General features: G+C 35.0%; 1 protein-coding gene across 3 annotated transcripts in view; it reads left to right on the forward strand.

The window, feature by feature from the left end:
* The window catches only part of LOC149799916 (medium-chain acyl-CoA ligase ACSF2, mitochondrial-like), a 56,348-nt gene that overhangs the window by 27,471 nt on the left and 4,798 nt on the right, over positions 1-24,079 (forward strand). For all 3 annotated transcript variants that reach the window (XM_089959374.1, XM_089959376.1, XM_089959375.1), the window contains exons 2-14: positions 269-452; positions 1,477-1,611; positions 2,669-2,716; positions 6,032-6,114; positions 6,653-6,703; positions 7,208-7,325; positions 9,145-9,240; positions 16,735-16,904; positions 17,482-17,573; positions 18,681-18,751; positions 19,654-19,761; positions 20,195-20,343; positions 22,475-22,622. In XM_089959374.1, coding sequence (XP_089815500.1) covers positions 269-452; positions 1,477-1,611; positions 2,669-2,716; positions 6,032-6,114; positions 6,653-6,703; positions 7,208-7,325; positions 9,145-9,240; positions 16,735-16,904; positions 17,482-17,573; positions 18,681-18,751; positions 19,654-19,761; positions 20,195-20,343; positions 22,475-22,622 — 1,453 coding nt within the window. The remainder of the gene's footprint in view (positions 1-268; positions 453-1,476; positions 1,612-2,668; positions 2,717-6,031; positions 6,115-6,652; positions 6,704-7,207; positions 7,326-9,144; positions 9,241-16,734; positions 16,905-17,481; positions 17,574-18,680; positions 18,752-19,653; positions 19,762-20,194; positions 20,344-22,474; positions 22,623-24,079) is intronic.

Genomic DNA, 24,079 nt, shown 5'->3' on the forward strand with positions numbered 1-24,079 from the left:
TTTTTCAATTGTTTTTAAAAGAAAGTCCCTCCATCGGTTGGACAACAAAGCATATCATCATCAAAACGTGTCACCAGCTAAGGAGATAAAGAGTTTATAAAAAATATTAAAAGAAATTTTATGAACATATGGCTACATAAATCCGATAAATTAATTACAAAACTGCTAAATACGTGTACTGAAAGACATCTTACAGTCGTACAACCATCACTAACCATGAGATTGTTTATTTTGTACCTAAATAATTTCTACTCCATGTCCATAATAGAGACTGCAAACCGGCCCAGAAACCCCTCAAGCTGAGCTATTATCAAGGACTGTGTACAGAGCCACTGTGTAACAAGACAATTAGTCAACTGCTGGAGAAAGCCGCGAAAGCTAGTCCACAACATGTTGTATTCCGATGTCCTGAATTTAATCAGGAAATAAACCTGCATGACCTGCTTGATCGGGTAAGACTGGGGGTGAAACATAAAGCAAATATGACAGCATAGTGTCATTGACGACTGATTTCTGATTGACTATAATGTCTAATCTTTTTCTCCAAATCACTTTCCTTTAAATGTCGAAAAAGTCTATGGATGTGCACATTGTCCATTAATTATTTGTTCCTATGATTGCAAATAATGAGAGATCAAATGAACTGAACAACAGCAATAAGCTACTTTGAAGATTCAAGAATCGTGTCACGCACATTCCTTCGCAATTTCGTGATCAGTTTAACATCTGCGATATAGGAAAATGAAATTTCTACTGTTACTACTATCAACCGCGTTGGAAAGAAATAACGATTTAAGAAATGTAAAATCTTGAAATTATATTTTACTCTTTAATGCTAAAGATCGAATATGACAATTCGTAATGTTTTTGTGTTACATTCTCGTCGACTTAACATTTTTCCAATGTTTTCGAGAAAATGATTGCGAAAGATTAATCCTATTTGGGAAAAGTAGATTATTACGGACTTCATAAATAAACCATATAATCTGAAACTGTGTTGTTGGTGTCATGCCTCATCATTCAACATTTGATGCCTGCGTGTTTGCTGTATTGTTTTGAAATGATTGTTTCATTCCTGAATCATATTGTCATAAACCTGTATTTCAACCGTTACACTTTCTTAAGAGTTTGATAGCTCTGCAGTGTTATTAACCGACGTCCTTCATACGATGTCATTGTTTCTTTTAAGGCTCTCATATGACTAACTTATTAATAAACATACGTGAATTAAGTTTCTTATTCAATAAAATGCGAGTAACATTGAAAACAGCAGGTGCTGTGAATATAGTTAAAATTCACACTCAGTTGGTTCAGTTGCATCACAAAATTACTGAGTCTCTTTTTAAAGACAAGAAATTTCATGTGGATTTTAGTCTTTGAAAAGGGGCAGTGGATTTTGAACATATCACGGATTTTGGTTTCATTGGCTTATATGAAGTTAACAACAATTTTTTATTTATTTCTTCTCGTTATCAGGCAGATGCCGCATCACGTGCCCTTCTAAGCTTAGGTATGAAAAAGGGTGATGTTATTTTTCTAGCTGGCGTGTCGGACATAGAATATTTTGTCCTGTTCTTTGCCATCACACAAATTGGAATGATATTTCACTACGTAAGTATTTACATACACAATATATATTTGTATATATAGACAATGCTCTTAGGTATGCAAAACTGCCATCGTTTCCTTCGTTCAGAATTGTGATGATCGCCGAGGAAAAGGCCTAGTCTCTCACCGCATCTTATATTGCCCTTTGTGGAGGAAATTACATATTGCCCTTTGTTGATTAAATTGCATAACATATTTCTTAATTTAATAAGAACGTAGTGTTCCAAACTAAAAATAGTGCTTGTATTTGGAAATAATTATTTTCATTGTTGCTATTTTGATATCGTAGAATTATGTTCAACTTCTCTCTCTCTCTCTCTCTCTCTCTCTCTCTCTCTCTCTCTCTCTCTCTCTCATCGGGGCCCCGAGTGGCCGAGTGGTCTAAAGCGCTCTCCGTTACGGATCACTGCCATCTCATCTCTGTCTGCGTGGGTTCGAGTCTCGGATTCAGCCAATGTGGGTATGTGAGAAAGCTTGCCAGTAGCTTCTCGTGGGTCGGTGGTTCTTTCCGGGGTTTTCCCGGGTTCTTCCTCCACCATTAATACTGGCCGCCATGTATAGCCTACCGTGTGCTGAAAAATGGCGTTAAACCCTACAACAACAACAACAACAACTCTCTCTCATCGTTTAGTCGGTTTGACAACTTTTACCATCATTCGTAAGTCCATATACATCGTGTGATGACACAAACGAAAATCCTCTACGCTCGTCATTTCATAGATTTTAGCCCGTATCTTGCTACGATGGTCCAGAGAGAGAGAGAGAGAGAGAGGTGGGGTAATAAAGAAAGAGAGAGATTCGCTGCACACATTATGAAAGACAGACTTAAATCATGAGAAAAACACATGAACTGGGATGTTTGACCAGGACATGATTGCCGGCAAGGCAGTGTGGTAACGTAAAATGAATATCTTTCTTTTCTAATGATTCAAAGATAAAATCTGTTCATGGGTCTCTAAACCTGCTTTATTTATTGTTCTTTGGTTTTCGCCGTAATAACAGGGTTTGCTTCAATATTTTCACGCCAATATATTACTTTTTACACGAATTTTACTTTCAGCCAGAGATTTATGAACCAGTCGATAAAAATTTCCCAGGAAAAATCTCGGTAAGTAATCTTTGTAAATACGCGAGGGTGTAGGTTCAAATGAAATAAAATAACAAAGTGCTAAGAAATCGATTTCAAGTGTCGATTTTTCTCTGAACAAAACATAGCCATTCATTATAAAGATATAACTAGACTCTTTTTACAAGTAATTGGCCTTTTAGAATGAGATCTCGGTCTCCCAATTACATCTAGTGTCCAAACTTATTTCAACATGCTTACGCGATTTTAAAGAAAATAATTAAGTACAAAGTACAAAATATGGAAAGTTTAAGATCTGCATGAATTAAATAAATCTTTGCCATTTACAGCGGATGAGAGCAATATTTTATGGCATGTTAAATCGTAAACAACTGAGAGAATGATAATGTTTCGGAATGAGTGTATGCTATATCTACATACAATCTTGCACGTGTCCTTCGGATGGCGTTTTTATTTGTCATCTGAAAAAATGCGATAGTATCAAATTTGTTTGGGATATCTACCACCATCTTCTCAAAGTGGTTCCATCTTAAACAAACGTTTACTTATCTTATATCGTTAACCAGATAAAATTGTGCAGATATCAACATTTTCGCAGAAACTAACTCAGCCTATGTCACATGCGTCTTGCAGCACTACTATTGTTATGATTGCAAGTAGGAACATATAGTAAGCAAGGAAAAAGAAAGCTATGGTTCAACCATCTGATTAACAGCCACTGTTTTGTCATCGTGGCCAAAATTTACGATTCAGATCCTATTATGGAAATTAGGATTTAGTTGAGAAAAATCACAGAGCACAAATAATGTTTTGTTTTATCGCAGTTTGTACGAATTTGAAAGTAAATATTTATTTCATAAACGTATATTATTGCCAGGATGGTACGCACGGCAAATTACTGAAAATTACTTTTTCACGTCACAAATTCCTCTCCATTATAAGCAAAGGCAACTAACTAATTAACGAACATACAAACACGAGTTATGGAAACAGCCAGGTGACATACATACATTTACAAAACTGAGAGGAACGAAGGGTAAACAAAGTATTGGGGCATTGTTTCCTGTATTCTGGTCCGTTAACGTTACAACTGTAGTTATAATGAAGCAAAATATAATAAGGTGTGTGTGTGTGTGTGTGTGTGTGTGTGGATTTTTATTGTACCTTTAAATCATTTGAGTCATATCGTTACGATGTCTGTAGTGTGGCAGTTTATATTGATGTCTAGTAATGGGGCATCAAGCCGCAGACATGTAGCATGATGACCCACTCAGTCACATTATCCTGACACCAGGCCAACCAGTCCTAACACTAACCTCTTAATGCTGAGCGCATAGCGAGGCAGCTGTTCGTACCATTTGTATAAGCCTTTGGCATGACTCGGCCAGGATTCGAACCCGCAACCTCCCGCATCCGAGGCCGACGCTCTAACCACTAGGTCACCAGAGCGGTCAATACGAATTTGGTGAATTTTTGTGTTGAAAAAACGTTTCTGCGTTTTCTTTCTCAAGCAAAATGTTTTGATTTCTTTGATTGTGTCTTTGTCTGCCTTATTGCTGTGTAAAGGTTTTTGCCAAATCAAAATATATCATAATCTGACTTAATATTCCTTGCTGATTATCTTTTGAAAAGCTCATTTCTTGCGTTAATAAAGTCCACAAAAACAGGAAGGGTCGGCGATAAGACAACATCTAAATAAATCTTAATTCAACGAACTGCATTTGTGTTCTTTCAAAACATTTTCATCACAGTAGCGTTCCTATTGCGAAATGCCAAATAGCCTGGAGCCGAAGTTTTGTCCTTGGTAATTTCTTTTTGAAGGTTAGTACGGATGAATAGATACTTATGGACTTGTAGCGTATCGTTCCATGAGTCGAGAAATGTTGGTATTCAGAATTATGTTTAGTAAAGAGGTTGTAAATTTAAAACTGAATGCTATTGTTCGAGTTTTTGAATTTATAAAACACCGTATCTAGAGAAAGCGTGGGGGAGTAATCATTTATATAATTTAGAGATATTAATAGCATCCTTGGTTATCGATTAGTCTTTCATAACTGCAGAGATATTTGTATGTTTAGCCTTTATATGTGAGTATGCCGTCTAGTTTGAAAATAAAATGTTTCCTGCTAGCAAATGTCGGTAGTTCAAATCGGTTATGGCTGCTTCTGAATCAGAATTAGTATACGAAGACCCATATCAGATACAGATTCCAGACTTGGTTCAAAATGCTATATTCATGTTATTTTGGGATATTTAGACGTCCTGAGTCGTCAAATATTAATATCGGTATATTTGCCTATTTGACTGCCATTATGAAGAAGAATTCGGTCGTAACTGACAAAAAGAGATTTTATGCTAAAATAAAATTCAGCTATTAATTGATACAATCCCTATATAGCTCCAAATGGCCCAAATATATATATAGCTATATGTATCAGTGTGAAGGTGAAAATTGTGGGTAAACTGTATTATTTCATTCAATACTGTGCAGGTGTTAGGCATGATTGTGGACTTCGCGTTTCTTCGAATATATAAAACTGTACAAAAGTGGTACCCCATCAGGGATGTCAGTTTACCTTCTACAATGATGGGGTCGGTTTTAAAAAAATGTATGGTAGTTGCTCTAAAGTTTATCACTGACATTCTTTCGGAGTAATGTTAAATGTACGTAAAAATGTCTTTGTATAGAGGTTAGATGCTGCTGCCGTTGTCAAACATGAAGTAGAAACCTAGCCACGCATCTGTTGAGAACAGCGCGTTCCCGACAGAGGGCAATACCGCATGCTTACGCCCGCAACACGTGATCAATCTTTATGCTAAAGCACTTATAAAGTCTAAATGCAACAAAGCGTCCTTGCAATCGGATACCATTCTCAAATTCAGTTTTTTGACTGTAGGTAGCCTAGTGGTTAGACGTTCGCCTAGGATGCGGGACTTATACAAATGGTAATAATGCTGCCTCGCTAGGCGCTCCGCATTAAAACGTTAGTGTTAGGACTGGTCGACCCGGTGTCAGGATAATGTGACTGGGTGGGATATGATGCTACATGTAGGCGGCATGATGCCCTAGTGCTAGACATCACTATAAACTGTCACACTGCAGACATCGTAGCGATATGACTGAAAGATTTGGAAGCTACGTCAGAATCAAACCCAAAAGATTCGGAAACTGACTAGTACACATGATCGAAATGTCGCTGCTGTGAAAAGATGAATTTTCTTTACTGCGCCATAGACAAGCATTGCGCTCAGTTCAAAATAATAATATAATAATGGCCAATTTTACCGAAACTATTTCACAACCATCTACATAAACATTTCGGTAATTTTAATTAGATAAATCCTGACGCTCTGTTTGTTGGACGTGCATGTGGGAAGAAACTTCTGGATTTGGTTCATGATTATACGGAGAACGCAAGGTAATTTGTGTATCATCTACTAAATCGCTACAATTCTACAAGTTACATTATTTATTTATTTATTTATTTATTTATTTATTTATTTATTTTTCACAACACTATTCGAGTCTAGGGCAGTACCACCATTGATTGTCAGTTAGCAATTAAGCATCGATACGCCTCGAATTTTTGTTCACATGTTTATTGTATTCTATCACTTGAATAGAATACATCATATATAAGATTTTCTTAATTAATTATCTAATTTCCAAAGACCCAAAGGCTGATGCATTGACAGAAATGACAACATTATACGATAATCGAGTCCGTAAAATGAGTTACGTTAATCAATGAAGCGTCAAGATAAACTGTTTAAATGTAGAGTACAATATCTCTTGTAGATAAATAATTCTTCAGAACGAATGTGTTCTATTAGAAACACCAAAGTTCATTTTCGATGTTTTCCTGTGCTAGCATTTGATCGCCAAGATTAAACAATATTTTCACTTTTTACACGAAATCTCTCACTAGGTGTAATTATACTCATTGACCTTTACAGATTATCAACCCTGAAATACACTATCGGTGTAAATGCATTAGACCACACTGCGTAAGTAATACAAATAAATTTTCAATAATACTTTGGTATTATTAAATTCGAAAAGAGATTTTTTCCGTTAAATTACATAGCTATTTTCCTCCCTGGCTCTCTGATATATTATATATATAATGCCCATGTTTGGATTTAATGTTTTAAATCCGTTTCCAGCATTCGGTACTTAGCTAATAAATATAATACATTCCTCGATATCAGTATTTCATACGTTGATTGAGAAACTGGTACCGAAACTATTAGGCCTGTACCAACCTTGATCGTTACATTAATTCCTGTCTTGTCCATCTTTACTAGGTAGATATATATCTTTGTTGTAATTTTAGTTACTAATACGTTTCCTTCGATAGTAAACTATACACATACAATATGGTATTGAGTATTTGATGGCACTGATATAGATATTATAGACCCTGTCTGACAGTACAGAATTTTCACTCAAGGACATTATTTACCTCACAATTGATTTAACTGAATTACTTCGAGTACTAAGTTTTACAGGGACATACTTTCCTATGAAGAATTTCTACAGAAGGGACATGAGGTATCCGTGGAAAATCTTAAAATTGCAAAGAAACAAGTTAGCACAGATGATGTCGCTGTCATCGCCAGTACAACGGTTCTCTCTCTCTCTCTCTCTCTCTCTCTCTCTCACACACACACACACACACACACACACACACACATTTATTAGTAAACTTGTCTGAGATTTTTACATGATCTTGCATCACACTTCCATTGATATTGTGTGTGTTATGTTTATGATTGTTTTGTATTGTTCAGATTTTTCACAGATTCCCAGACTTTTACTTCATCCAATACGGCACCTCCTGTCTAAATTGAATAATCAAAGCATAATGCAAACAAAAACAAAATCGATTTGTATCTGCATTTTAAAATCTGCACCTTAAAGGTAATAGTAATATAAAACATAAATAGGCCTACATTTAACAAAGTATGACATACTTGTCCATAATTTACAATCATCTGTACAAAACTGGAAAGAAAAGTACACTTTATTTCCATACATCTCCTCATAAGTATCCCTAAAATCTTTTGCGCAAATAGAAACAAACAAGAACACGACCTCTCTCTCTCTCTCTCTCTCTCTCTCTGCAGGCATCACAATGTCGATATAGAAAATAAAAACTAGAATCGATAATGAACCCAAGACAAGGCAAATGTAAATTGCATCTCTCTCTCTCTCTCTCTCTCTCTCTCTCTCTCTCTCTATATATATATATATATATATATATATATATATATATATATATATATATATATATATATATATATATATATATATATATATTAAAAGCCTGACTAATTTCACAATAAAGTATGTGTTATTTGAATAGTTTGTAAGAGATTTAAAAAAAACTTGGCTAGAGAGATGGTCCTATAAAAACAAAATTGGATAACAAAATGAATTCGTCATGGCTATACTTTCAGATAACACACAATTCATTTTCTTTCACTAGTAGCTTAACACATGTTATAAAATGTTCCTTCACAAACTTAAAACCTTTCAAACTGAAGACAAATATCTATAAAAACTGCGAAAATCAAGAACGTTTACGTGTAACCTACATCTCTATATGAAATAAGGTACACATAATATAAACAAATTAGCGAAGTCTTGAAATATCATCATAACGACTTTTATCTAAACCAGGCACAAAATATGTTCCGAAATAACAAAAATAACCCTTGCTTTAGATAAACTGGCCATAATGAAAGCTATTAAATCAAATATTCCATGCATGTACATTGTAAAAAACAGACACGTGAGATACAGTAGTTTGTTAACAGATTGTTATCGTTTTGATTCTATCCTGTGTTCAATACATGATTTAGTGCAGTATCGAACATATAAACGTCTGTACATTATTATTCTGTCACAATGTCTACAGCTTCATGGTTCATATCAGACCAATCTTCTCAATGAATGCTACTTTTATCAATGCGTCTAATTTTCACCTTAGACTTAAATGCACTTACGTTGTGTACAAATGTTATACATAATATTTGGGGATTTTGAGTACTTATGCATATCTTATACAAGGTTCGTTTTCGTTTTCAATGCGTATACAATTTGATTACATTTCTTGCATATTAATGTGACTTTAATAGTTTTCACTTATTATGTAGTGTCTATCAAAATATCCCTCTTATCGAAAACACATTGGAGCCTTATGGCATAAAAATTAATAACATATGTATTCTTTACACGTTAATTAACACACATTTTTGGGATAGTGAAAGAGTCATGCCAGTAGAAAATAATTGCATTGTATCCTTTGAAAAAGTATACATTCCCATTTTCAAGAATGTTTATGTTGTTTCAAAACCTTAATTTGTTTTGCCTGTTTTAACTTGAGATCATAATTATATACCCATACCACTGTGAGAAACTTGATGTCTGTATTCGTTTACAGGGCACGACTTCCGAACCAAAACGGCCATGTCATACTCATTTTGAGCTCGTCAACATTATCAAGTTTTGCGCCGTGCGAGTATTGCCTTATAAACAGGTATCCGGCTAATTGTCAATTATTTGCGAAGAAAGAGTCGCTTCTCTTCAGAAATTCGTTGCTTTTTTGCATGTTTCCTTTGAAACGAAAGAAATAGACAATTAATTTAGACAATTTTTCGAAATGTTAGGAATGCTGACCTCAAACCCTAATAAATGTTCGATCATACCTTGTATATTTTGGACTTGATAGCTTTCCTATCATCCTGAATTATCAAATATTTTATTGTTATTTTCAAAATGCGACCATTACGGTCATAATTTTAATTTTTTAGACAACCTTCGTATAAATGAAATATAATATTTATGCAGTTAGTGTGTGATCAACACACACATTCTATAGACGTCTTTGTGCAATTCGAAATTTTGATTGCTCATGGAAATTTGTGGCGAAAACTAACTTTCCTAGTTATCTACAAACTTTCAAAAGAATCCCTTACACTATTTTAAATATATTGATTGTGGCAGTCACACTGCCTGTCTACAAGGCACACAGTTTTCATTTAAATCCAATCAGATTGTATCGGATTCAATTACATCGTTGCCCAAATACTTTCTTTGAGTATATTCAGATGGTGAAGAACGTATAAAGATGGCAGGGGTTAGATTCGTATTTTGGACCCTGGCCAATTTCTTAACTTAAGGCTATAGTGAGATTTTTTGTTTTAGCTATTATTGTGTAATAATTAAAGATATGGATATATTTATGAATTTGGTCTTTCCATTTCGTGTTGTTCTTGAAATTGATGTGAATGAAGCATGTGCACCTCATGTAGTCACTACGCAGTATGTAGCCAGTGAAATACTAATAGTCGACTAGGAACCAGATCGAGCCACTTACAGCAGTAGACACATTGGTTCAAGGCAAGTAGAATATCTCAAAATTTGCCTGGATGGCAACTATTGTGAATATCATCAAACTATTAAGCACACAGTGTTCAAAATTATCACCCATAGAAAGGGCTTGTGTTTGCACTGTGAGCATCACGTGATCTCAAAACTGGACTTCGGACATGAAAAATTCATTTATAAATTGGGCGGGGCATCAACTTTTTATTCTATTAATTTTTATTGACTTCTTAGGTCAAGTGAATGATATTCTTATGTGTTGCGTTATTATGCCTATCCAAAAATATGGACCTTTTTGATCTCACTCATGTATTTTTTAAAATGAATTTGTGCATAAAAACTGTCTCTTGCACCCAAATGTAGAGTTCGTCAGTGCCTAACTTCAAAGGAAGGGAGACTACTGGGTTATAACTCGTAATGATTTAACAGACACTAGTGGTAAACTGTCTCATAAGAGGTTGCACTTCCTTAGCGATCTAATCGAATCTTTAGGGATTGCGATCAACTGACTGCAGTATTGCGATGTACCATTAAAGGTCGTACATGATGATGCTTATGGTATAGTTGTATAATTTCTATAATGATCTTTGTTTGCAGCGACCCCCAATGAAACACGTCTTGTAATATTAAAACTAAGTAATCCCCAAGGACCGTGATGGAAATTAAAAATTCTATACATAATACAGCTATAGTAGTAGTAGTGGTAGTAGTAGTAGTAGTATTAATATTAGTAGTAGTAACAGTCTTGTCATGTTGATAGAATTAAGCTGATAATGTATGGACATTTGAAGTACTAACTTAATGTTTTCTGTATGTAATTTATTTTTTTCTAAGAATTTTACATGTTTTAACTCTGTCTTACATATATATATATATATATATATATATATATATATATATATATATATATATATATATATATATATATATATATATATATATATATATATATATGGATCTAGATATAGTAACACCCCGGGTGTTATATATCGAAAAGATCAGAGTTCAGGACTTAAAAATGCTTTTTATAAATAATAAAGGTGAGATAGAACATGCCTTTCAACATCGCATAGTGACTTTACGTCAACACTGTTTGTCACAACAATGACAACTTCTTATAATATAGAGCAGACTTGTTTGTCTAAATGCCAAAAGATAACGTTGTAATACACCCTTTTATGGTGAAATTAATTAATTATATTATTAAATCCATGCGTATATTAACAATTAAATTTATTAGATTGACTGTAACACATTCTGACATAGCATCTCAACGAAAAAGATAACAATTTTAGTACTAATGTACTTGAGCAGTATTGTGGGAGATAGCGGCGGTTTTATAGCGGCGGTTTTATAAAGAATTATATAAGAATTGTAAAGCATATAAATTCAATAATAATCATGTTTACAATCTGTTTAAAATTTCTTGTAACAATATGATCAAGTGTTGAGATTTTTTTAATGTGTCAAAGTTAATGTCGGTTATGTAAAAAAAAAAATATGGTTTTCGATTGGATTTAGAATATATGGCCAAAATTCTTTTCTACTTATATGTTCATACTTTGCCGCTCTGACAGTTATCTGCCAGTGCACTGTCTGCACTCGTATTTATAGACTCCTATTCACGTCATATGACCTTAGCCAATCAATGTTTGTCCTTCTCAGGCTAGCTATGGCAGTAACCAAGTCAACTGTTCAAATTGCATGGAAAAGTCTCTCTGAACACAACATTTTAGACAGAATTAAGTTGTCCTCTCAGTGTCCGTGGTGTGCGTTTTTACTTTTAATCTTATTAATATATTCATACTTATGATTATGTAGAACTCAACGAAATGGACAAGTGTGATGTGAATCGAGCGAGAGTGCGATGTACCGATGATGCAATGAGTCATATAGTACGGTTAGAAATAGTCCCTATTAAATGCATTATAGTTTGCACATTACAGTAAAATAATAAGTTCTAAATAACCAAGAAACCTACAATAATGAACAGTAACATTAGTTCTAACTTATTGTTCAGCAATAGTCTGACACGAAAAATGCCAGACACATTGATTACATCGCTATCTTGCATCTCGCTCTTTCGGTATCAAAACTCCAACAGATGGTTGAGGTCACAAATTATTGGATTAACATCATATTTCTGGCTTTGATATTCCAAAATCATGAAAGGTAATACAATTCATTTCCTAAACTGAGAAATTCTAGCACGACACATGCATTGACCAACATGCAGATGAATTGGCACAATAACTGCTAGCATGCGAACTTCTTTCCACTTAATGTTGATGTCCCAGGGCTTGTAGAACTGTTGATTTCTTTAGATGAATTCCTTGACGAATTCATTCATACTCATGACAACAGCGTGACATTACGAGGACCAGCGCAAGGTTTTATACTCACATTTTGTATAAAACACAGAGTACACGTTTATAAGAGATGTAGATTGCGATCTAAACAATGGTGGGTGGGTGGCATAGATCAGGAATGGAAGAGGTAATTCACGCGTGGTAGATGTTTCTAGTGACAGATAAAAATGACATGATCAAATATGGCAAAGTCTCGTAGTGTCAAACATCATCTCACATATGAACGTTTAACATCAAATAATCTTAACACATTAATTGGACAATGCTTTATGCATGCAAAAAATCCATTCACAATATCATTAAGGTATTACAACTTAGTGAACTGCATCATGTTTTTTCTAACTTTTTTCATGTTTTTTTCATTTTCATTATTAGTATTAAATAGTACGCATATATAACATCCTCGCGACCGTGTACGGTTGATTCTAGATGAATGATGAATTTCCACACATGAATCGTTAGTGACGTATGTAAATAACGATAACAAGTATTAATAATCCCCTTTTTCTAAATTAATTAATATGATACACATTTTCATCGCCATTCTTTCTGATATCTGTTCCCCTCCACTATCATGCTTAACTTACAAATTACTCAAAAATGTGAAGTGAGAGAGAACAGGAATTTGTGCTGGAATAAAAGCTTGAAATAGAAGTTACACCGGGTAACCTACAATATATTGTTCGTCATAACGATATGTGTGCACTTTCGTTGGGATTGATCTACACTGTTTATCAATGTGACAAAGTTGCAAATCATGTCGACATTATACGGCAAATTTCTCGGTTATGTGGTACATATACTGTGATATATTTAATGTTTCGTTGTTATTGTTTCTTGAACAAATTATAATGTTCTAAAAATCGATTAATATTAATTAAATATGAAATTGTCCAAAGGCCTCTCTCCCTCCCTCTCTCTCTCTCTCTCTCTCTCTCTCTGGATCATCGTAGCAGAATACGGGCTGAAGTCTAAAATGACGAACGTAGAGGATTTTCGTTCGTGTCATACCACGATGTCTCTGGACTTATGAATGATGGTAAAAGTTAAGTCAAGCCTACCAATGAGAGAGAGAGAGAGAGAGAGAGAGGGAGAGGGAGAGGGAGAGAGAGAGGGACTTTATGGTCCGTGTTACTGTTACTAAAGCATAATAATGACTTAGATCAACTTAAATATTTTAAAATATTTCATGTGAATGGCGCAGCTAACCGAGTGCTTGTGGTGATCTACTTTCATTATTAAAGCAATCGTTTATGTTTAAATCATAAGTTTGTATAATATTGACTTAAACAATGTGAAGAAAAATAGAAACTAAAATAAGAAAACCATCAACTTATCAATATGCAAAGGTGATTGTGATTAGCCACAAAAGGCATAGAACTACAGTTTGTAGTGGACACACTCTGGGATGTAAGGAGTCCATTAACTTGGTCAATACACAGTTGCCTGTAGTAAATCTTAACTCCATTCAAAGGACAAATATATGCATTTGTATGTGAAGTAAATAAAATATATGTAGGGTATGTACTCTGTATCAATGATATACCACTCGTATACATTTTCATTAAAAGGAAACTTGGCAAGCCTCGTTTCCTTTTATACAAAAATATATACATCTCGTGGTATATTACTGATACAGCGTACAAACGATATATATATATATATATATATATATATATATATATATATATATATATATATATATATATATATATATATAGATAGATAGATAGATAGATAGATAGATAGATAGATATAATTTTTCATCCCAATTCATTATATTGCAAATAGAACTTTACTTTCGATCCGGTCTATATAGCCATTGTTGTGCTGGTGTGCCGTTAAACCCTACATCTACTGCTACTTTTATCTGGGTTTTTAGTGTGGACGACTGGTTTACAAATGTATCTTGACCATGAAGTGGATGCATAAGAAATAGGTTAGTGAACCTAGATCGGGAAAACAAGCTCCTCACAACCTTATTCTTTTGTTATATGCACGAAGCTTAAGAACGGAATCTCCCCATACCGTGATAGCTATCAATAGATTTGGTTAAATTCCGACACACACACACAAACAGACAAACGTAGTAATCAAGATAAACAAAGAAAAAATACCACACGTCAGCTACAATGTAAATTTGTCTATCATTAGGAGTGAATGTATTACCAAGCAAACAGCATATGAAACCGTAAATGCAACGGGCTTTCTAACCCTGTATATGTTGAGTGCAATTTAGGTCATAACAGCGGCCGAAGTGCAGATTTGTGCCTTGGTAAAACTGGGTCGCCCAGAGTAAATTGACCATACGTTTTCATTCATATTCGTTTTCACTCAATCGTGATGAAGAGTGCACCAAGTCATGTGAACTTGATCCAATTCCAACATCACTGCTACTTGAGTGCTTAGATCCAGTATTGCCTTCACTAACTGATGTTATTAATACCTCTCTCTCATCCGGGGAATTCCCACCATTTTTCAAAACTGCCATTGTAAAGCCTCTGCTGAAGAAACCAACACTCGACCATAACGATTTAAAGAACTACCGCCCAGTTTCTAATCTCCCATTCATATCAAAAATCTTAGAAAAGGTTGTTCTTTCCCAGCTTGTATCTCATCTAAATTCAAATAGTCTTTTTTGCCATGTACAATCTGCATATCGCCTTTACCACAGTACTGAAACTACTCTTCTAAAAGTAGTTAATGATTCTCTCTGCTTTAGATAACGGAATGATTGCTGTCCGCACCCTCCTTGATATGTGTACATCATTTGACACAATATACCATGATATATTACTTCACCGTCTCCAGCATGTATTTGGCATTCATGATACAACCTTACTGTGGTTGAAGTCCTACTTGGTCAACAGGACACAAATTGTATCTGCAAATGGAATACACTCCAGCCTAGTTAATCTATGTTGTGGTGTTCGACACGGGTCTGTTCTTGGACCTGTTCTCTTCATTGTATACACTCAGCCGCTCTCAAGTGTCATAGGTCATCATCCAGTGTCTCACCAATTGTATGCTGACGACGCCCAAATATACAAATCTAGCCACCCAACTGAAGTTGATGCTACCATCCAAGGTGTAGAGAGGTGCATTTCTGATGTGAAATCATGGATGACGTGTAACAAGCTGCAGATGAATAATGATAAAACAGGTCATTCTGATCACAACACAAAGGCTTCCTCAGTTACATCCTTTGCCTCAAACAATAAATATTAGCAACACCAACATTAAATTCACACAGTCAGTACGAAACCTAGGTGTTACTCTGGACAGTACTCTCACGTTGCACCAATATGCCATGAACATATGCAAGGCTTCATATCTTGAGCTGAGACGCATCAGCTCCATTCGCAAATATCTTTCAGTGGATGCCACTAAAACACTTGTATGCTAATTAGTATTTTCAAGACTGGACTATAGTAACTCAATTCTGTCTGGTTCATCTCAATATCTACTTCAGAAACTTCAAAAAGTTCAAAACACAGCTGCTCGGATCATACTTAGAGTACCACGATCGGAGCACACCTCCCTGCTGCTCTGTACCCTAAAGTGGCTATCCATTCGATCTAGAATCAAACACAAAATTTGTTCTCTGTGCTACGTTTCATTGACGGACTCTAGTCCAACATACCTATCCGACCTCACCCATGTGTACACACCATCAAGATACTTACGCTCCTCTTCTGACAATCGTATACTCATTATTCCCACTACGAAAACCAAGTCATATGGACAACGTTCATTTGCATACCAGGGCCCAGCAACGTGGAATGAATTGCCCACTGAACTTAGACACAAAGCCACAGTGATCCCATTCAAGAGTGCTCTCAAAACTCACTTATTTCGACTGCAAGAACAAACTTAAAGACCGAATAATGTTCCCGACCTTAAATATTTTCAGCATGTTTTTATGTTTTTTTTTTTTTAATTTGAACGTGTTTGTTTTTTGTAATAATGTCATTATATATGTTTTTATGTTTTAGGTGTTGTCTAATGTTGTAAAGCGTTTAGAGTTTCTAAAGATTAGGCGCTATACAAAGTCCTCATTATTGTTATTATTATTACTAGTAGTAGTAGTAGTAGTGTATTCATGGAGGTATAACCTTCAGTCTTGTTGTCATTTTTCTTTCGGTCCTTATCTACACCAATAATAAATACCAGTTTCTGTACACGACGACATGTATTGTATTTTTATTTGCAGAAAGAAGTGCTAGGATCACCTATTCCATTATACATGAACATATGTACTGTATTTTTATTTGCAGAAAGAAGTGCTAGGATCACCTAATCCATTCACCGACGACATGATTTTCCTTCATGTTCTGCGACCAGTTTACTATTTCGATGATGACATCACCATGGTTCTTGCACCATCGAATCTTGACATGGACGACGAGTCAACTGAGGAATTTATTGAGTTCTTTCATAACGAGAAGTAAGTGATCCTTGTTTGTATATCATTTCCAACTAATGTAAAGAGATTGTCAAAGTACTAATAGTTACCTTTATAAAATTGAGAAAGAAAATAAATCTATTTCAGAAACAGTTCTTTAGGGAAAATCAAATGCGTGGAGTAACTATCACTTTTACGTTTACTGGGTGACCCAATGAAAACTTAATTATGTATTAGCTTTCTTGCAACCCAATGTAGGCCCCTCCTCCTAAGAAGATATTATTAGAATGTATGCAAAGATTTGATAATGTTGTACATGTGTCTGTTTTGTTGTTTTGTTTTGTTTTGTTTAGGGGTTGTTCTGGGGGTGTTTTTTTAGTTTGCAGAAGCTCCTTAATATTCGGAAAAGATTATTGCGCCAATAAATCTTTTGGCCGTTTTTTTTCTTCTTTCTCTTTAAAGGGATGTTCTATATCTGTTTCTAGTTGTCAACAATTACTCTTGCTCTTGAGAACATGATCTAAAACTTCAATACAAACGTCGTTTTGTGTGCATGTGTTCGTTCCCGTGTTTATTGAGTTAAGAACCAGTATAAGTATCGGTATGTATTTACTTACAGGATTACGTGGTACCTTGGAATGCCGTTTCAACTGATCAAAGTGACAGAGAGTCCACTTTTAAGCAAATACGATATATCATCTCTGCGTGGAGGTAGGTAAAGGTAAAACGAATCACTTCAATGGAAAGTTGGTCTTCAATGGAGGGTTGATCTCTCATTGCAATTTCCGATTTACACTCGCCACCCCAAGGGTGAAATGGCTTTGGTTTGATTCCTACTCCTATGTAATATAACTTTAGATTTTCCCAATAGAAAGGTCCTTGCATAATTTTTTTACCTCCAGGGGCTATTCTAATCTAATATTATCTTCTTGATTTCGAAATATACCAATTTTAGTCAGGTGTTATTCACATAGCTATGAACACTGACATATCTTTATATATAATATGTCATTCGTTTAGTTTTGTATTCAAGGAATATATGTCAAACTTCTTGCTTGTATATTTTCTCTACACTTCTGAGTTATTTACATATCAAATTCAGATTATTTCTCGCGACAAGATTTTTAATAATTTGACAGGTTGATATATTTATATCATTCGTACAACTATTATTAGTGTTTGACTGTAATATAAAAGTTAATACTGACTTTGTTGTGTTTGTGTTGTTGGGTGTAAATATTCTCTCTAAAGATTATATTTTTTATGTAAATTTAAATCATTGTTGAACATATCTATTTGAAACCAACTAAAGAGATCAACTAACGCCCCGAAAAGCCCAAACTAATTCCTGAAATATTTCTAAATAGCTGTGAGAAGAAAAAACTTCTGGAGCATATGTTACCTCTCTTGAAGTGATTTTCTCCCCGAAAAAATCTAACATCCACAACAAGTGTCTGTTTGGATCATTTAATGCTGAAAAGGGGTCGCTTAAAAGATAATACTCAGAAATAGACATGTTTCTTTCGTTTTATGGCCTTATATTGTACTACCATCTTGCGCTCATTCTCAGTTTTAGTGCGCTCAATCGTTGTACGCTAAAATATTTAGTGATACACATGTAGTCAATTCGTAGATTATTTCCTGTGCATTTTCTTTGTTGGATATTTCTAAATATGTTCCTTTAACTAAACATGCCGCATACCAGACTATACATATGTCCGGTTGTTATAGTAAGAGTGGTTTGTTGTAGTAGTGGTGGTGATACCTAATGATTGTTCTGGTACTTGTGATAATTCAACTGACCTCATTTTTTTTCAGGTGTTCTTGTATCCCATGCGGTGAGCGAAGGAGTTAAGGCAGAACTCTTGGCAAAATACAAAGACTTGGTCGTAGGTATCAAAAGACTTGACGAGATTAGTACTTTTGTCTAAAGAAAATTATTTATTTTACGTCAGTTGTATCGAAGTTTCTATAAACGTACAGGACACATTCTTCACAGACCCTTTTTTCTCATATTTGTGTTGTTGTTATGGAGGGTGTGTGGAGCGAACCTCAAGACCTTACTCTGTAGGTGTTTCTTCTAGTGATCGGAGCATCGAATCAGTGTTGGGAATCTGATTAAATTTCAAAATGGGTCTTCAGTTTTTGTCAACCGACCTATGATATATCCAATAAAGTATTAAATGTGTCGTTAAAAAATAAACAAAACAAAAAAAGAAACGCTATAACATAATACAAAGTCTTTTGAATCACTGCAGACAATTTTTTGCCCTCATTTTTGTCCCTTTATAACATACTTTCTCCTTCCATGGAAAGGTAGTCAAAAAATATTTTAACATATTGTTGACACTTTACAAGAGCAAATAATGCTGTATAGTTAACGATCATACTTATATTTTCTAAACTATGCATATCGTGCTATTAGCTATAACGTCGAGACCATACATTAGATTTATTATAGGTTATGTACATATATGCCATTCTTTGCGTCCATATATGAGTTGCATTATATTTTACTCACACACACACACACACACACATATATATATATATATATATATATATATATATATATATATATATATATATATATATATATATATATATATTTGCATCTTGATGTGAGATTTATTATATTTTATATACATATTTGCTTATAGAAATAAAAGGTACGTTTGAAAATGTACACGGGAGACAATTTACAAATTACTAGGTCGGAAAACCCCGGTAATTCTTAAAGACTAGTTAGAGAATTTCTTATTTAATTCTATGTAACTATGCACACAAAAAGACGGCATATGGATCTACAGAAGCGATATCTGTCACAGCAACATCTCCAGTAATGTCTTCTCCAGAACAGAGGTGCAAAACAGTGGGCTATGGTTTTCCACATTGTGAGGTATCAGAAAATGATATTGCTGATTTCTATTTTTTAGGAATAACTGTTAATTGTCTTCCAGATTATTTGCAAGTTCAAGTCATAGATTAAAGCATCATCGAAACTATTTGTCCGCTAGCCTGGTTGGAATATGTATCCCAATCAAAATGTCCTTCGTTCACATGTAGCAATTTTACAGTTTGCATTGTTAGGTTTTTAAGAGGAAGAAAAAAATCACAGAGAAAATCATATATTTATTTTTGTTTTAGTCGCTTCAAACATACGCGTATGCCTGAACAAGTTGTACACATAAATTCATCTGGAAAAATTAAGATCAATGAATATAATGCGATCATGAATTCAGGAAAGAAGGCCTTCTGGGTTATGTGAAAGTCGCATTTTTCCGTAAAAGAAGATATTCACTTACATTTTTGATAGCTTCAAAACTTTTTAGATGAAAATTGTTGATGGTTACGGATCAATCGTTAATATCGGAGAAATAGGAGAAATAATGACGAGGGGTTGGTCAACTTTCAAATGCTATTGGAATGAACCGGAAAGAACCGCTACCGTGAAGGATACAGATGGATGGGTGAAGTTAAGGTAAGTTCATGTTCTTTTATGTACTTTTAATACTTCGATCAACCAGAAGTAGCTGTGAGAGGCCAATATGGGGAGGAGGTTTTAAGACTTTATGGGGAGAAGTTTGAGGGATAGATATATTATTAGGGAAAAATATGGGGAAAATAAGGGAGATGTTTTGGGAGGCCGATGTACTATGGGGGTAATGGGAATTTCACACTATTGTTGAACAACGATGGGGACTTAAATGAAAATGTGACATTAGCGTTTTGGGCAATATGGGGAACTATGGGCCACAATTGATTCCAATGAAAATTTAGTATTAGGGATGTCAGTATGGGGCCTTATGGGAATTACGGATGTCACTATAGGATCCATGGTAATTTAACATTATAGGAACATTAGGCTTGCCACTATGGATCCTATATGAATTTAGCATTAAGAATGTCAATATTTGGTCAATTAGAATATAACATTATATTTTGAATACTGTAGAACATGTCGAATTTAGTATTAAGTTTGGGTCACTATTGGGATTCATGCCAATTTAAAGTTACTATGGGCCTACTGGAATTTAACATTAAATTTTGTTCACTATGGGACTTTTGGGAAAGTAACATCACGTTTGTGTCACTCACAGCCTCCTGGAATATTTAAGATTAGCTTTTGGGACGGCATGGTTCTTTATGGGAAATTAACATTATGTTTGGTTTGTTATAACTTCTTAAGAAACTTCAAAACTGTGTCATTATAGCGTCGATATGGAAAATGCTTGCTTTTACTTTTATTATAAAATAATGTATTCCTTGTGATATTCTTATGTTTAGGTTTTCTTTGCAAGATGTTCTTATTTTTCTCGCCTGCTGCGTTGTGAACGTGCAGCATTATAATTAAAATGTTGTAAAATTACTTGAATATTAGTTTCTTTTAAATTAATGTCTTATTTGCAGAGAAAGAGATATCACAAATAAAACAGGTTTACATCGTTTTTCATGTGGTCAAGTATGTTCAGTGGTTCTGAGTAACACACATACACAATTCCACGTTCGAGATTTTCGAGAAAGAGTTCGAAATCGAGAGAATTTAGTGTCGAGAAACAGAATAAAATATTTTGAAAAAGCATAGTCGTAAAACATTTTATAATAAAAGCTCTAGAAAATATATCAATGGTAGCAACGCAAATTAAAACGATTAATAAAATAAAGAGTGTAAATGCTGTCTTTAATTTTTTTTCATTTACTTCACCCAGAAGTTCCTCTTCCTCAATTTAGCCTTTACACTTAATTTTCGCCAATAACGGCAATTGTTCCTCCTGAATCAGTTACCCCTTCTTATCATGTACAATAATTATGAACCCTTTATTTTTGCTAACATTTTTCACCTGTATGTAAATTACAGTTGTTAACGAATGACAAATGTATCTGGCCCATTGTTCAGCCTCTTTTTCCGACACGCTTTATAATGGATGAACAGTATATGATTTATATCGAACCTTGAGCAAAATCTAAGAGCAAGCTAAATATTTGATTTTATTTGAAAGTTCAAGCTTCAATACAAAATGTGTCGCCTTTCCAAATTCTTCTAGCTTTTTCAAATCGCAGGCATAATGACATGAAAATAATCAGAATTGACACAAATTTTTAAACTTTATCCAAGTCTAGAAGAGAGCGCAAAAGGTGGTATAACTTGTAATAATACAGCGTCAATAATATATGTAAGAAAAGGTGATATAACTTGTAATAATACAGCGTCAATAATATATGTAAGAAAAGGTGGTATAACTTGTAATAGTACGGCGTCAATAATATATGTAAGAAAAGGTGGCATAACTTGTAATAATACGGCGTCAATAATATATGTAAGAAAAGGTGGTATAGCTTGTAATAATACAGCGTCAATATGTACGACTTAGATGACTGATTCAAGAAAGACTCACATAAGTAATATTATATAATAAATATATTACCTATAAAGAACGTGCATACACAAATAATTGTTACAGTATTGCAATCAGAGCGTTAGTATTGTTGGGGTATGGGTGAGTAAGATTATAATGTATCCTCTGAAAACCTTGGCGCTATTCTCCACTGAATAATTTAAGGTTAATATTTTATACCGTCTGTTAATACAAGATTGTTTTCTTTACTTATAGAGATATTGGATGCATGGACGACACTGGCCATGTGACGTATATTGGAAGATCTTCTGACTGCGTTCGATTCAAGCATGTTGGAATTCAACTGTATCCAAAAGAAATATTAGATATTGCCATGGCATGTGACAAAGTTCAAGAGGCAAAGGTAGGTAGCATCTTACGTTCATCGCTTAATCGTTCAATCAGAATAATTACTAATTTTGAAACTGAGTTTAAATGTGCGAATATATACAATATATGTTCAAATAATCTTTTTATAACGTTTTAATGATAATATACACTTATTATTATTATATTATTATTATTATTATTATTATTATTATTATTATTATTATTATTATTATTTGCAAGTCAATACATAGCACCTTTCATTTTAGTAACGTTCTATAATGCAAATGGTGCTTTATTGTCATACGTAAATGCTATCGTTTTGAATTTCGCATAGCTTCTCTTGCCTTTGTCGAATTTCAAAACTCGATAGGACACACGCCGCGCACCTGCCGGGTACAGTGCGTTTCATCCCGGTAAAGATTCTCAGAGCCCACGATTCCTGGTAACAAGATATGCATATTTCTGAATCTCGTCCGCTTTAGTGCTGAGCCAGGAGTCCTGCATTTTGCGAAGGTTCGCCTGCACTGCCCTGCGCATACTGTTGATGGTTATCCTCTTGGAGGCTGATGAAGGGTCGTTCAGAACTGCTCTGTATAGGCGGTGGTTTTATGAGAGCAGTGTCTATATCTCCTGGTCGTTCTCATCGACCCAGTCCCAGTTCGTGCGTGCCGTCTGTCTCAGATGTAAAAGGCCGGTGGAGTAGACAGTGTCTCTAACGAAGGCCCAGTCCTCTTCCACAGCAGCCTTGCCGATCTTCCAGTTTGCTAACAAGGATTCTTGAGAGGCCTTCGGCGATTGATCTGCTTGGCGATGTTTAGTCTCTTTGCAGTCTTTTTCCCTTGGGGCGTCTATTGGGATGGATGTGAAGGTTGAACTTGGACACAATTCGCCTGTGATCCGTCCAACATTCGGCACCAAACATAGCCTTCGTCACTCATACGTCCTGTACATCCACCATCCTGATGATGACACAGTAGGTGGGATGCCAATGCTTTGGACGGGGAAACATCAGTGACGTATTGTTTCGGGTAGATAGGCGGAAAAAGGTGATGACGATGACGAGATCATGTTCAGCGCACATCTTTGGCAGCAAAAGTCCGTTGCTGTTGAACTTGCCCACGCCATGCATTACAACATCTTACCAGGTCTGCTGGTCAGTCCCCAGTCTATCGTTAAAGTCGCCAAGAATGACGAGCCTTTCAGATTACGGGGTGACTGAGATGACAGAATCCAGTTTTTCATCGAATTTAACTATTACATCATCTTGGTTGGTCATTCTTGGAGCGTAGGCGCTGATCAACATTGCACTATTCTTGTTTCCCAGTCTGAGTTGTAAAATCAACTGGCCATAGTGACATGAAGCAGGCTATGATTAGAGCACATGTTACGGAACTGAGCAGAGGAATCGTGAATCGGCTGCTCAGAAACTCAGTGGACTGCCGATTTCCACAGCTGCTTCGATCCAGTGTCAAGTGACCCAACGCCCTGAAC

The sequence above is a fragment of the Sinohyriopsis cumingii genome, chromosome 5 (genome assembly GCF_028554795.1).
Source record: "Sinohyriopsis cumingii isolate HCF-2022 chromosome 5, ASM2855479v2, whole genome shotgun sequence".
NCBI classification, from domain to species: Eukaryota; Metazoa; Mollusca; class Bivalvia; order Unionida; family Unionidae; genus Sinohyriopsis; species Sinohyriopsis cumingii.